At 36.6% G+C, this 17,023-nt stretch overlaps 1 protein-coding gene across 1 annotated transcript; it reads right to left on the bottom strand.

The window, feature by feature from the left end:
• Window positions 1-1,023: 1,023 nt before the first annotated feature.
• On the bottom strand, window positions 1,024-15,994 carry LOC138691622 (zinc finger protein ZFP2-like). The gene is made up of 5 exons (XM_069813782.1): window positions 15,910-15,994; window positions 14,907-15,004; window positions 13,601-13,738; window positions 7,550-7,632; window positions 1,024-3,031 (listed from the first exon to the last, which is right to left on the bottom strand). Exons 2-5 carry the CDS (start codon window positions 14,997-14,999, stop codon window positions 1,774-1,776), a joined length of 1,572 nt encoding a protein of 523 aa, XP_069669883.1. The 5' UTR covers window positions 15,000-15,004; window positions 15,910-15,994; the 3' UTR covers window positions 1,024-1,773.
• Window positions 15,995-17,023: the final 1,029 nt, after the last annotated feature.

The following is a 17,023-nucleotide window of genomic DNA, read 5'->3' as shown; positions in this document are numbered from 1 at the left end:
TATGGACACTTCATTTCCCGAGAAACTGAACACGCGTGAAATACTTCGGAAATGATAATAATGATATTGATGATGATGATGATGATAGTAATAACAATACCTAATCTAAGGAAAAAACAATGCTTGCAAACTCGTAAGAATTCTTACTTCACAATAATGTATGATCCTATACAATTTTATTGTACTTACCCATTACTTTCATGTTCTGTAATCCACTCTCCACTAAACGAAACCTATACTGTACCGGTACTTCATGTTTCTTCTAAAATATAATTCCTTCTTAATTTATAGCTGTAAACACTTTAACGCTATTATCTTTCCTTAAATAGTTTGCTCCCTACTGAAGTGAATAAGTATAATTCCCCCAAACCCCACATACCTTTAGTTAAAGCAATAATTCACTTTTTGAAAGAACGTAGTAACAGTTAAAAAAATATATTATTTCACATGGTACCATACATGGGTTTTAAAAAATAACAACCTGAAATGCAAATCAAGCTTTCAGGTATAACTCCCTGTAAAGTTGATTTGAATAATTTCGAGGAAAAATTGTTCCGGGGCTGGGTATCGAACCTAGGACCTTTGGTTAAACGTACCAGCGCTCTACCAACTGAGCTGCCCGAGGACTCCACCAGACACCGATCGAATCTTTCCCTCTATAGCCACACACCTCAAAGTGGACTGACAACTGTCAAGCAACCAAAATTGAGTGCATACTAACTCTGTGTGACCCAGCCCCGGAACAATTTTCCCTCGTAATTATTCAAATCAACTTTACAGGGAGTTATACCTGAAAGCTTGATATGCATAATATGTCATTGTTCGTTAACAGAAAACCACAATTTAAGTCACACAGAGTTATTACATTTCGGTCAGCAAATGGGACTAATGGCTGCAGAGTATCGTGATGAAGTTTGAGGATTTGATAGGACGCGATGACTTGTTGCAGACATCAATTAAAATGGCTCAGGTGATCGCAATAGGAATTCACTGGTTGGATACTTAGCATGGAAATTCATAGACTCGTGTCAAACGAACTTTATTCATATAAAATAATGGAAGTAAAAACAAATAATACACTGGTGTAATTAGAATTACTAATTCTATTCTTGAAAGCACAGAGACGAAATTCCCAGTAACTGCGTCGCAAATGGAGTTACTTCGTGCATTCGAGAGAGTTAAATGTTCTAAAATAGTACACGTAACTAACTGTTTCGAATAGACGTTTCCTCTTTTGTCTTTTAACAACACATAACATCGGTTCCAAATGTTATGTTTTATTTAAAGAAACTCGCAACTGCCGAGATTATATCAGCGTCGTCGGTGTGGCGGAATTTTGTCCCGCAGGATTTTCTTTTACATGCCAGTAAATCTACTGACATGATCTTGTCGCAATTAAGTACACTTAAATGCCATCGACCTTGCCCGTGATCGAACCTGCAAACTCGAGCATATAAAGCCAGCCCTATATCAACTCCGCCAACCAGGCCGACAATCGGTTTCAATGTCTTGCTCTCTATGAACCCTATACCAAGCTTAATGTTATGCAACAGATATAAATTTCTTCGATTTTCAATACTGGATTATGGCAATATGGTTATGATTTCGATATGATAAAACTTAAGAAATACTTAAGTGTTTGTCAGCAGTGAGTAAATTGTAAAATAATACCACTCTAAGAAACGTAATCGAGAAACTGCTCAGACTCCAAATTTTGCTCAATTGGAGTTTTAGGTATGTGAAAAAATTCCTACACATCGCACTGAAAAGCTTCTAGTCTGTGTGCATACGTACATGATCATGAAACTTTGATTTCCTTGAAAATATCTTCCCACAAACAGTACATTTCAATGGATTCTCACTATGTGTACGTACATGCTTCAGAAGACCATTCGATTGCACAAAACATTTCCCACAAACTTCACATTTGAATGGCTTCTCGCGAGTATGAGTACGCATATGCATTTTAAGAGTACCTGACTGTGCAAAACACTTCCCACAAACACTGCACTTAAATGGCTTCTCGCCAGAATGAGTTCGAACATGCAACTTGAGATGACCCGACCGTAGAAAACATTTACCACAATAATCGCATTTGAATGGCTTTACACCAAAATGCATACGTGTGTGAACGGACAGATGTCCCATCTGTGTGAAACATTTTCCACAAATTTTGCAATTGAATGGCTTCTCGCCAGAATGAGTTCGAACATGGACTGATAAGGAAGTTGAATTTGTATAGCATTTGTCACAATCACTACATTTGAATGGCCTTATACCAGAATGTGTACGTAAATGCCTTCTTAGACCACGTGACTCTAAAAAGCATTTCCCACAAACATTACATACAAATGGCTTCTCGCCAGTATGTGTACGTTGATGCAAAGCGAGAGAACTTAACTGAATAAAACATTTTCCACCATCACTGCAGTCAAATGGCTTCTCGCCGGCATGAGTTCGGGCATGCAAATTGAGAAGATCCGACCGTACAAAACTTTTGCCACAAGAATCGCATTTGAATGGCCTCTCCCCAGAATGCAAACTTGAGTGCACTGTGAGATCACTCATATTCATGAAACATTTTCCACAAACGAGGCATTTGAATGGCTTCTCGCCGGAATGAGTACGAGAATGCACAGTCAAAGCACTGGAGTGTATAAAGCATTCGCCACATACACTGCATTTGAATGGCTTCTCGTCTGTGTGCGTACGGATATGTGATTTGAGATGTTTCAATCGTAAATAATTGTTCCCACAGGCATGACATTCAAATCTTCTTTCGGCGTTGTGGTGGGTGCGCAAATGCATTCTCTGGATTAGAAGAGTCTGGAACAACTTGCCACAAAATTTACACTGAAACGGACCTTCGCCTCTGTGACCGTCTGATTGTGACTCCGCGATCTCCCATCTTGTGATGGATTCATCGTAAAGCTGAAGTTCAGATGAATTATTTAAGACAGGAATCTCTGAGAGACCATTTTCAGTGTTGCGGTTCACCTCTGCCATTCTAGTTCCCTCTGTGTACATAGAGCTGTAATCAAAAGATCCCTTTAATAATAGTTTCGACCATCACTACAACAAAAGTTATCAACATCTTCCCGAAAGAATCTGTCGTAAAATGGTAAACCTGAGGAAGAGTGGGGTGGAAGGGTGGGGAGTTTGTACCCCATCTACAATCCCTCGACGTTGAATTAAGTACTTGTGACGTTCTGCAAGCACACTGAATATCTCCTCTCCACTCTACAATGACGTGCAGCGTAAAAAGAAGGGCTGAGTCACGTGTTTCGGATTGTAACGTGTTCCACAATTGTAGCACAGCTTTGCATCCCTGTGCTAAACTATGAAGCAAAAAAGTAAGAGATGTGCATAGTATATTGGACAGGTTCAAATTTAGAACTCAAATAGACGAATTAAAGCAAAGTATAGACACGAGGAAGTAATTAGAGGCCGCATGAATACATGAATCTCACGAAGCTAAGAAATGTAATGTGGAGCAAGGTATGAAAATTACACTTTTGATTACTACGAAGAAACTGCATGTGAGAAAAAAATCGAATGATAGCTGCTAGTGCTGTGGAATCTAGGTGCACAGTTAGACTAAAGGCTAGAAGGGAGGCTTCCCATGCTGGCAACCTCAGATCAAGTATGGTTTATCCAAGTAGACAAATATTATATTACGTATTACCATTGTTCCGAAGTTGCTCTTTTGATTGGAGTAAAATGATATGTTTAATGCCACATTGTGTCAAAGTGTCTGTTTCACCAGCCATGCCACCACATTCTGAAACAGTTTTCTCAATATCCACAAAGCTGAAATGAAAATTTATCATTCTAGACTCAATGTGGTGCGAGTTGAATATAAGGATAAATATGATATGATTTCATATATATATTCCGTCCTGCTTACACTTCACATTTCTATATTCGGGCCAGCAGGTCCTTACTTACATTATTTACATATTTATACAGAGGCATATTGTTACCTTTGAAGACAGTTCCTACTGTGTCTATTATGTCCCTTCAATTTCATTGAACCATTGTTCTATTTTATCCACTTCTGATCCTACTTCCATTCTCTTTCATCTACACTGAAGCCTATGGATTGGCGAAGAATACGAAAAAATTATTAAAAAGGGAAATTTTGTTTTTAACTCTAAAAAGTTTTCTATATCTGTGCTTATGTTGGCCCTGTGGCAACTTAAAGTCCCTCAGGACGCATTTAAAAGGGACTAGAGCGATACAATATATCATATACATGCTCTACTTTGACACTCACTTCGTCAACTTTCCTATTTTCAAAATTTTGTAACATTCAAAATGCTCTAGGAATCAAATTTTTCTTCAATGTCACGGTGAAATTTTTCACAACCGTGGCCAAATCATGTGAAGTATACTGACACATATGTTTTATTCTGCTGTTAAAAGTACTCAAATCATCGTGTGTTGAAGAGGTGATAAGATTTAAAAAACTGAAAAATTAATACCTGAACGAGTAAATATATATTTTTTTTCTCAAAAGGTACTTGGAAGAATTTTAGAAGCGTGTGTCATATCTAACAACCATCCATCAAGAATAAATTAAATATAAATTTAAAGAAATATTATGTAATCTTTAAAAATTGGGACAATTATAATTCGGTATTAAAAACACAACAAACATTAATTAAAAGTAAACTAATTGAAAAGTGAACTTTTGTGCCCTGCATGTCTACATTGTAAGAAATATTTGGTAAAAGTTTCAGACTAATTAATGTAAAATTATAGAAGTTACGAATTTCACCGATCCATAGTGTTAAAAACTATTCCTACATGCAACTTCATTCCCCTTTTCTCATAACTAACTAAATACATCCTTCTTGTAAGTAACATAACACATTCAAACTCATTTAATTTAAAAGACCTAAACCTTCTTGACTTGTAGGACTTCTCTCCCACAGGCTTCTTGTAATACCCAGCTGATGTATTTACAAAAATATGACTACTTCGAGACTATGAATATTGCAAATTTATGAAACACTCGCAGCTCTATTACGTAGTACAAGATTTCAAAGGTCACCAATAGGACGACTCATCTACAGCATTGTTGCCATTACTTATCAAATGGCCTAGTATATAATTATATCCTGCATTGCCTTCATGAAGTCTTTCTCCTTCCACGGTTTCCGTGATCTATCATTTTTTGTCGTCCTAGTGATTCCCATTTGTAAATCGCACTTGGCTTTCTTTCATACTATTTCTTAGTGAGGCCAAGCCATCATATATCATAACCAGGGAAAGGATTTATATGTAAATACATATTTACTTATAAAGCTAATATAATTTATATTTTGCATTATCTTTATGTTTCACAATGTGTAGGGTTGAAAAATCCTACTTTTATTTTCCATATTTTTCCATATTTTAGAGTTTAGTACATATTTTCGTTAATTTCCATATATTTTCCATATTTCATATAAAACAGTCCATATTATATTAGGTTTAACAATAAAACAAAACAAAATTCCATTAACTTTTAAAAATACATTTCAACAATAGAGATTTAAACACATGTTCAGTAATCCCTTTAACATCAGAGTTATTTGAAAATTAGCAGTCCTATCAACAATGGGAAAGTAAGTTACAAAACTGTATTAATTTAATTTAAAATTTTTAACAGACTTCAGTTGTGCAGCTCAACAGTTAAATGCCAGTCAGAGTACACATAGGTTCAGTTTTGTAAATCATACTATAAAGACGGTAAATATGCCAAAAGTACGTCATTCAGTCAATTTAAAATCAAAACTAACAAGTTACATTTCAGAATTTAAAGAAGATGGTTTATCAACTGACAATAAAATATTATTTTGTAATTTGTGTCAGTGTGCAGTATCATCTACACAAAAGTTCCTGGTGCAACAACACATTACAACTAGTAAACATCAGGCCAACAAACAACTAAATTCCAAGCAGAGACAATTGTTTTTAACACAACCAACAACATCGAATGTAAGATCTGAGTTTAACATCGACCTGTGCCGTTCTCTCATCTCTGCTGATATTCCTCTCTACAAACTAAAGAATAAGGTCTTCAGGGAATTCCTTGAAAAATATACTCAACATACAATCCCGGATGAGTCAACACTTAGGAAGACGTATGCTCCATCCATCTACGATGAGACAATACAGAAGATAAGAGATGAAATTAAAGATAGTTCAATTTGGGTTTCCATTGATGAGACTCCCGACAAAGAAGGTAGACTTGTTGGTAATGTAGTTATCGGTTTGTTAAGTGAACAATATTCTGAATGAATTCTTTTACATTGTGATGTTCTAGAAAAGTGCAATAACAAAACTATAGTTAAACTGTTCAACGAAGCTATGGGTATCCTGTGGCCAAAGGGTATTATGTACGATAATGTGTTATTCTTTATTAGCGATGCTGCCCCTTATATGGTCAAAGCTGGACAAGCATTATCTGTTGTATATCCTAAATTGACTCATTTTACTTGTGTGGCGCATGCATTTCATCGTGTGGCAGAAGTGGTCAGAGACAATTTCCCTAAAGTAGATTTGTTGATTTCATCAGTGAAAAAAGTATTTCTCAAAGCTCCCAGTAGAGTTAACGTGTTGAAAGAAATGTACCCTGAAATTCCATTGCCACCAAAGCCAATTTTAACTAGATGGGGTACATGGCTAGAAGCAGTTGAATATTATGCCGAACATATAGACTCTATTAACAATGTTCTCCTTGCATTGGACTCTGAAGATGCAGTCTCAATTGATACTGCGAAAACAGTTACCTGTGACATAAGTGTGAAGAATGACTTAGCTCACATTCAGCATACATTTTCATGCATCATAAAAACGCTCAAAAGTCTCCAAAATAGGCACCTTTCACTATCTGAAAGTTTTGAAATTATAAATAGTACTGTGGAACAACTGAATCGTGGTAGAGGTAAAGTTGCAGATGCAGTAAGAGCTAAGGTGGACACTGTACTTTCAAAAAACCCTGGATATGAAGAACTACAAAAGGTTGTTGCTGTGATGAGTGGTGAATCAACAGTGAAGATTAACTTGGACTTATCCCCAGCAGACATTGTGAAATTGAATTATGTACCAGTTACTTCTTGTGACGTCGAACGCTCTTTTAGTCAGTATAAATCTATCCTCAGAGACAATAGAAGAAGATTCACTTTTCAGCACTTGAAAGAAATGTTTGTAACCTATTGTTATGGTAACAGACAATAAAAATTGTGTTTTGTTGAAACTACATTGGAAGATAAGGTACGTCCATTATATTTTTTGTTTAGTTTGATTAAAATGTACCAATATTTAACGTACATAGTCATTTTTTTATAATTTTAAGTCCATATTTAATTCCATATTTTGGTAAAAATCCATATTTAATTCCATATTTTGGTAAAAATAACTACATATATATTTACATATTTCATATATTTTTAGTCCATATAAATCCGTTCCCTGATCATAACATTTTGAAATTAATGTTCTATTATGGTAATGAAACAATAAAAGCAACAACAGTGTGAAAACTCCTCACCACACTCACCTATCGGTCAAAATCTCATTCTCCTCTGTTGTAACTTCTAGTTTCAGCTCGTCCTTTACTGCATCCAAGTCACATAACTCTTCCTAAAAAATAAAGACGGAATAGCAGAGAAAGGTGACACAGATCCACACTTTGAGTATATCTATTTTCATGCCATATTCTTCCTTTAAAATCCTTCTGAATACAAACACAAATTTCAGTAAGACAAAGACAGATTTTTAATCCCATATTTCATAGCGATTTTCTGTTTCTAACGTCCTAAGATTTTAACTTACACTGTAAAAGCAATCTCTCATCGAACAGATCTGCTTCACAACCATAACGAACCAACTCAGGTTCAAAATGTTTAAGGATTCTTTCGTTTCACAATACAGAGGGGAAGCAAAGGATGTATACACACTTTCACAATTGTTATATTATATGGATTCTAAAAGTTTAACCAAATACTTGTCGGAACATGTAGTTGTGATATTCTATAAAATTATCACACTCATTTGTTTGATATATATATTTGATACTTAAATATATATGATAGAACATACACCTTTTCGTCATCATTTGAGTCGCACACAATGCACACCCACTGTCTACCGGTCTTCGTGTTCAGTCAACAGCATCAGTCTCCTCTACCAACGTCACAATTAATAATTAATCCCACTTTCACTTCTACGATCTTCACTTGTCATCGTACTTTCCAGGGTGTCAGCCAAGTGCTCGTTTTCTCGCGGCTTTTTGCGTTGGTTCGGTTTCTTACACTTGTGGGGTATCGACTTCTTGGGTCCATGATCTTGCATGGAGCGGATTCCCTGTTTCTCCAGATATTTCTCTATCTTCAGGTTATCCGTGCTCTCAACTGCCACAGAACGCCAGAGTTTCTGGAACTCACCGTATACTGGCAGAGCTTCTGTCTTGTTTTGTAGAACACAATCTTCTTCTTGTCAATCAGTCGCGAGATGTATAATGATCTCATTCTGCAAAGCGTTGAGGGTTTTATCACAATGTAGCAGAGATTCCTGAACGTCTTCCAACAGAGTTCCTTCAAGACTCTTCAAGTCATGCTGCTTCAACAAACGCAGTAGTTCCGGTATTAGGCCAGTATTTTGAATTTCAAAAATAAAATATTTCCTCCAAGCCAGTGTTTGAGGAAATGTCCCCATAACACTGGCAGCATTCCCACGCTGGATAGCAATAGCGATTCTTTGTCTCAAGAAGTCAGTCGACCTGGAATCTCCATTCCATAAAATGACAATGCTAGTTGCATTAATGTCAAAGACAACAGTGCAACTTGCAGAATAGTAAAAAAAATATTGCTGCTTATTTTTTATTCAAGAGTAGGAGAAATTTGCGAATAAAAGGAATTCGTCTAAAGAAAACATAATCTAAGGTGAATTGTTGCAGTAAATCACCATTATTGTATGTACTGGGCTGCAAGAAGTCCTCACATTTATGTAGACAATGAGTGAACTACTGTAGTTCAGGAGACACTCATGAAGATGTAACAACACGTCGAAACGGGCCGTCTGTCCAAGGTATATACCATTTTTTTTTAATTTTAACACTTTTTAATGTGTGACTAAACAATTTTATGTTTTTAATAATATTTTTACTACTTTACTACTATCAAAAACAAAATTAAAATTTGTCCCGACTTTTTAATATTTCTATCAAAAATTACTACGCTTAACAGCTCAGTATGCATATCTAAAGAAAAAGAAAACCTTATAATACACACACACACACATATATATATATATATAAAGTAGCGTGCAAATTAATCCGAACACGACATATTTTTACATTTGCTATCATTGTTGGCCTCACAGCTGCTCATACCGCTTTAATTGGCATCTGTAGTACGTGTAATTCCATTGTTGAAGGTCTGTCGTTATTAGTTTTTTTATAATATATGTGACATTTTGCCTGTCGTTTTGTACTTATAAGCATTTGAGTTGTGTTGACGACTTAATACTGCAATCCTGTGTACATTCTGTCGTCTTCACAAATGGATACAACTCCACGAAAACGGTCTAAAATTATAACATTCTTCTATGACACAGAGGCAAATTGCTGCAGAATGTCACATCGCTTTGGCTACTGTTAATTCGATCATAAAATGATACAGGGAGACTGGATCCATCACACCCCAGAGAAGGAAACTCTGGCCGGAAAAGGAAGACTTCACCTGCAGATGATCGTTTAATTGTCAGGAAAACTAAATTAAATCCTAGACTAACTGCTGTTGACTTAACCCGCGAGTTAATGGCTACCACTGGGGCGAATATTCACGTCACAACAGTGCGGCGTAGGCTTTTGGAAGCTGGACGAAGGGCTCGTAAGCCTATTAAGAAACAACTGCTAACCCCTGTTATGTGCAAAAAACGCTTAATGTGGGTAAAATTACATTAACACTTGACAGTGAATGACTGGAAGAATGTACTTTTTTCCGATGAGTCTCATTTCAAGGTCCACGGCCACCGTACGAAAAGGATCCGAAAAAGTAACAGCAGCTCATCGCCAACAAGCACCCAAATACCCCCTTAAAGTAATGTTTTGGGGTTGTTTTACACATGAAGGGCCTGGAGCATTAATACCTATCAAGGGAATAATGAATTCTGACAAATATATTCACTTACTGAAAACCAGAATCGTACCCCAGCTGCAAAAATCATTTCCGGATGGCAGAGGTGTGTTCCAACAAGACCTGGCACCATGCCATACGTCTCGAAAAACTACAGAATTCTTCAACAAGAAGAATATTCAGGTACTCCCCTGGCCAGGCAACTCACCCGACATCAACCGCATTGAGAACTTGTGGTCAATTTGGAAAAGAAGAATGCAAAAAATGGATTGTTCTACAAAGTAGAAGATGATTTCTGCCCTCATTGGTGTATGGTTTCGCGATGAAGAAATGAAGAATATTTGTGGGAAATTAGTGGAATCCATGCCAAATCGTCTCAGAGCTGTTATTAGGAACAAGGGAGGCCACATTGATTACTGAGGTATGTCTTAGATCCTTTTTTTTTTTTATCCCGTTTGAGTGTTTTTGCATAAGTAATTACGTTGTTCGGATTAATTTGCACGCTACTGTATGTATGTATGTATGTATGTATGTGTATATATATATATATATATAATTTTTGTGGGTTATTTAACGACGCTGTATCAACTACTACGTTATTTAGCGTCGATGAGATTGGTGATAGCAAGATGATATTTGGCGAGATGAGGCAGAGGATTCGCCATAGATTACCTTCCATTCACATTACAGTTGGGGAAAACCTCGTAATCAGCCCAAGCGGAGATCGAACCCGCGCCCGAACGCAACTTCAGACCGGCAGGCAAGCGCCTTAACCGACTGAGCCATGCCGGTGGCTATATATATATATAAGTCCACACCTGTGGAGTAACAGTCAGCGCGTCTGGCCGCGAAACCAGGTGGCCCGGGTTCGAATCCCAGTCGGGGCAAGTTACCTGGTTGAGGTTTTTTCCGGTGTTTTCGCTCAACCCAATACGAGCAAATGCTGGGTAACTTTCGGTGCTGGACCCCAGACTCATTTCACCAGCATTATCACCTTCATTTCATTCAGACGCTAAATAACCTACATGTTGATACAGCGTCGTAAAATAACACAATAAAATAAAATTTTATATATATATATATATATATATATATATATATATATATGTGTAGGTTTGTTTCTTGATGAATTTATCTATAAACTACAGCATACGAAATTGTAGTATCTGCATTACATACATTTGCACCAATTTCTTTTCTGAAAGCAAACTCGCATTCGCGAGCTAAAGCTACAGCATATCACTGACAAACCGCCCAGCAGCACATGGTCAACAGTTCTGCACTACACTGCTGCTGCACAATGTTTTGTAAGTGATTAAATTTCCATCAAGCCATTATGGAGTTATTAGGAATACTTCAATGCACTTCGTATGCATGCTTTTAGGATTTTAGTGTTATTTCATATATTGTATCTAAATTTTTTAAATTGAATCACAAAAAGGGACCTCATAAAAATAGCGTATTATGAAGAGTGGGTCATTTTTGGATATTTTTAAATTTTGACACAAGGCTATGAATCAGCATACACGTTTGTGAAGAAATTTAAGGGTTAAATATTGTAATTATTTACGATAAAAGTTATTTTATTTTCATTCCTAACAGAAAATTGTCAATTAAAGTGCCCTCTTTATTGAAAATGTCACAAGTTGTTTTCTGTTTTACACTTGATCCAGTACTGTGAATAATTTCATATTCCACGTGATTTAAATTGGAAGTGACATAGCAATTTGACTACTAGAAACATTAATCAATCTACAAATCAAAGACACTGCGGCAAGGGCTTCATTGCGAGGAAGATTTGGAATGTCTACCACTTCCACTTCGTCAAGGTATTCAAGGGTCGCATTCCATTCTATTGTATTCACCAAACAAAAATTCCTACAAATCCTTGAATATGCGGGCAGGTAAATGTATTAGTCGAGGAAAATTTTCTCAGTATCCTTTAAAGTACGATATTTTAGAATTTTCAGCAGCTGAAAAAGTGTATTAAACAGGATCATGAACATATTAAGCGGTATATTTTACACGATTTTATATAGGGATGTCAAGGGACCAGATGAAAAGAGCGTATAATACGGGACAGTGTAACAAACGGGCGTGTATTATCGGGGTTTCACTGTATATGTAATAATTACGTTAAAATCAGTTAGTAAACATTAACTAAAGGCATTTTTTGAAGCACTTACAATCATATTTGATAAGAATTTTTACACTAAAGTGCTCATAAATACGATAATTTAAATGTTGAATTCCACATAATTTAACAAATTTTGTAACGCAATATTTTTTTAAAACAGAGGTACTTAGGTGGAAATAAAGATATAGGCTTTAGTTTATTAAACAGAGTTAATAAAAGAGTTAAACGCAATTAGTCTTATAGAAGTCAAAATTCGTTCTATTTTGTCTCCAATTTGAGATGGAATGATACCGAAGCAAAATTGACAGCTTTGGTCCGAGGAAAATCGCCATGAGACTGTGATAAGTAAGTTTTAGCGTTGCTTCAGTTGGGATGTCGAGTGTGGCATGGTAATAATTTAATTGAGCCATTCATTTTCGAGGGCAGCCTTATGGGGTAAAAGTACTTGCACTTTTCGCTAAAGAAAATATCTCCATTATTTGAAGAAATACCATAGCAAATGCGAGGAATAATGTATGTCGAGCATGATGGCCAGCTGCCTCACTTTTCAGGGGAAGTAGTCCATTGTACAAATGATAGATTCCCAGGATGTTGGATAGGGTGTGGTGGTCCCTTTGCTTGCCCAGCTAGATCTTTCGATATTGATTCAATTAGAATATTGTTTGTGGGCTTGATTTAAAGACATTTTGTATAAAGTGAGGGTGAACACCTTCGAAGAGTTAACATAATGTATCAGCCTAGCAGCCGAACAGATTCGTGGTCTACAACGGATTTTTTTATTTTAGTAGGTTATTTTACGACGCTTTATCAACATCTTAGGTTATTTAGCGTCTGAATGAGATGAAGGTCCAACACTGAAAGGTACCCAGCATTTGCTCATATTGGGTTGAGGGAAAACCCTGGGAAAAAACCCAACCAGGTAACTTGCCCCGGCCGGGAATCGAACCCGGGCCACCTGGTTTCGCGGCTAGACGTCCTAACCATTACTCCACAGGTGTGGACTCTACAATGGAAGATAGGGAATGCAGCAGGTGCAGTTCAGAGTCGGGCAACTACGTGTACTTCTGCACAAGGTGGAGGTTTTCAAAACCAGGTTTTAATACAGATTCCTCGGTGAATAGAAACATGGTAGTTCTGCAATAATTTTATAATACATCAATTATCAATTTCTTACATAATTTAAACGCTTGAACCTTTTCCATCAGAATGAAGTCAGATATGAGTTTCTAGAATAAGGCACTTATGTGTGTGTATGGGTGTGTGGAACTGTCTGCGACAAAAAGAACAACAGATTAATAAAGAAGGACAGCCAGCAAAACCTTTGCGACCAACATACCTCACTTTTACACTTTGTCGTAACAAAATTAGTTGGCACCGCAGTTTCCTCAATTTTAATATCTGATGTGAGATCATAGCTGTGGTCCACCCTTTCCGTTTTTATTCCAGCCACGTGGAGATCCAATAAATTCCCTTCCTGCAGAAGATAGACATATAATGCATTTGTAACATATAACAGCTTATAAGAACGTGATTCAAAGTGCTACATTCTGCAATCTGGTCTTCATACTGCAGGTTGACTGTTAATTAACACAATGTGAAATACAGCATAAAGAAAATAATGGACACGAAAATGGAAATGTTTACTTCTAAAATTGAGAAATATATCGTCATTACGTACCTGGAGTAGAGCTGATATATACTAAAAGATAAAAACAACACAAAAGCTGGAAGAAGAAAAAAAGTAGTGTTACTAACACTGGTAGCCTAACTATTCTAGTTCAATATGATTATTTTACAGAATAATTCCATAGTCTAGTATATACAGTCACGAAGCCTGAGTTTATGAGGGTACTAGAAACAATAGACTGTGCAGGTACTATTTCGCATTGTCTGTAATGAGGCGATATTAGCGATCCTAGTGGTTAGCAACTATCTATGGATGCATATTTACTCAACTATCTATGGATGCATATTTACTACGTATTGAGCTTCGTGACTGTATAATACTAGACTGTGATAATTCAGTGATAGGTCATCCATGACAAAGGTTTTAATGACTTTCCATAAGACAAGGTCATGACTTTGAGATGTGCCAACAGGAATTCTACAAATAGCCACTAAGACTTCCACTTTTTATGATGAGAAGACAGGAATCATCAAGTACGAGCCTGCCGAAATCCAACAGTGCATTAGGATTGTTATTTCTGACGCAGTCGTTCCTAGTTTAGTAGAGGTTGTGCAAATGATCTTCTAATTCCATAGTTGGAATATTATATTACAGTCCCTCAATTCCAAGTATGTGATGGACAGTTTTCCCTGGTTAATTATAAAATTTAAATTGTGTATTTGGTAAAGGAATTTGAACAAATAAGAGGATATATGAAAAGAAATTTGATTGAAGGTTATTTTAAAACTCTGTTTACACCAGCGGCCATCATCATCATTTAAAATACTATCAAAGAGTATAAAAGAATCATGTAACATGAAAGCAAACGTGACAAACAACTGTAGATTTTAAATTTCATAGACTATACTGAAAGTGTGCTAATTATAAACTGGGAGATATTTTCATAAAACTTCATGTCATATTCAACAATGTTAAACATGTCACACACAGCACTTACAACTAATGACTAAATTACCTCCGATAAGGACTTCTTCTCAGATCTATCAGTGTTATCACTCCATTGGATAGCCAAAGGGTCAACCTCAGGTTCCTTCTTGATTACATCCATCGCGACTGTAACAGATATTTAAGTGTTGCCATATCTACAGAAAGTAAGCTGCTGAAAGAGTTTAAGTTCAGTGGTTATAATACGAGGTGCGTTTGAAAAGTTCATGACCTGACATATAGATGGTATTGAAATCGTGTTAACAATGTCGCCAATGTTACAACGCAAACTGAGCCGGTGTCGGCTACAGTTCCTGGGTAGCTCAGTCGGTAGGGCATTGGCGCGCTCAGCCAAAGGTCCCGGGTTTCATATCCAGCCCCAGAACAGTTTTTCCCTTGAAATTATACACGTCTGCTTCACAGACCTACCTATAAGCTAGCTACATTTGCATAATATATCTCACTGTTCGTAACAGAAAACCGCAATTCAAGGCACACAGAGTTTGTGTCACTCTACGTTGGGTCTTTGGCATTTAGTCAGCTCATTTGAGGTATGTAGATATAAAGCGAAAAACTGAGCTGGTATCGGGTACAGTTTCTGGATAGCTCAATCGGTCTCGGGTTAGATACCCGGCCTCCCCAATAATTTTTCAATTAAAATTATTCAAGACAGCTTCACAGGGTGCTATACCTGAAAGTTAGATCTGTAACGCCGCCATTATTAGGGGTAATTTTACCACGGCTTAGTTCAATCACAAGCATGATAATTTCCGTTGCCTCATTTGGTGTATCTTATATAAAGAGTCCCATTTCATTGAGAAAGTAATTGCTATTAACTGTATGAAAACTTTCACTATGTCATTCCTACAAGTGCCCTGATGTAGTGTATCCTATAACCTATAAATAACATATCCAGCTTACAAAAGAACATGGAAATAAAATAGCTGTAAACGCACAACAAGTAAAACAGATAGAACGAAAATAATAATTACAGCAAAGACAAAAAGTGGCAATATTCTCAGATATAGAATTACCTCTATGAAGTATTAAAATGAAATGAATCACAATTTTAATAACGATAACCTCTCTCTCCCCAGTTCGCAATGAAATACACACATGTCCAAAGTATGAACAGTGTTGCCAACTCGATTTTTGAAAAACCGGCTATGATACTGTGCAGAAACCGTAAAATTGCTATACTGTCAATGTAAAGTGAAATTATTTTCCCGCTGTGAGTGCTAAAAAACCCTCTAAATTCCTATATCAGGGATACAAATTTCATAAATTTTACCCGCTAAACAATCACAGAAAAACGCTAGACCTAGCGGAGAAACCGCTGCATTGGCAACACTGAGTATGAAGACTTTAGGAGCTTCTACTACCATCAAGTGTGCCGTGGCCACGCAAATTTAAAATCAATTCCCCAACTCCCCAGAAATAATTGTTACGACCTGACAGGATGTTACAACAAATTGCAGTCTCTGCCCTTGCAAAATGAATCAATAGAAAAGGCATCGACCCTAAATTAATAAATTACCGGTACTTATCTAGTTGCCAGTATTGTTTTGAGAACTGTAGCTTTATAATTTATTTGAAAATCATGGGTCAATTCACATTAACTAGTCAGCGGAAATATAAAGGACTTGTTAATTTAAATATAGTCGTTGTAATAATAGTCAAACAATATTTTTCTTAAGTGTCGCACTCGCAACGTCAATGGTTGATTGTTCCTGCATGCTATAAATCTAATGTAATGTTTAAATACTTCTTGAAGAAAGGTGAGCGGCTTAAGCTCAGTGAGCCCACGTTCCTACGTAACTATCGGTTATGTAGTTGTTTAGTTAACAGTCCGAAGACAGGTCTGAACCTCACAAGTAATACCAACAAGGCACCACTTATGAGGCAACTAGGGCAGGAGATATAGAAAAGTAATATAACCAAATGGTGTGGCGCACTTGTAACCAGCACTTTTTCTGTTAAGTTCTTTTTATCCTCTCAGGTTGTACCGGTATCGTAGAGATGGGGAGAAGTTATTTTCTCGTAACAGTTCCATGTGTTCCAGTTCGTTCAAAATATTAGGTTCCAAATATCAGGTACGAAATAACAGTACCATATGTAACTACTCGTCCAACGAGTTGGAATCTCTAA

Source organism: Periplaneta americana, chromosome 16 (assembly GCF_040183065.1).
Source record: "Periplaneta americana isolate PAMFEO1 chromosome 16, P.americana_PAMFEO1_priV1, whole genome shotgun sequence".
NCBI classification, from domain to species: Eukaryota; Metazoa; Arthropoda; class Insecta; order Blattodea; family Blattidae; genus Periplaneta; species Periplaneta americana.
Note: the sequence above shows the minus strand (reverse complement) of the source record. Positions and strands in the feature narration are given on the sequence as shown.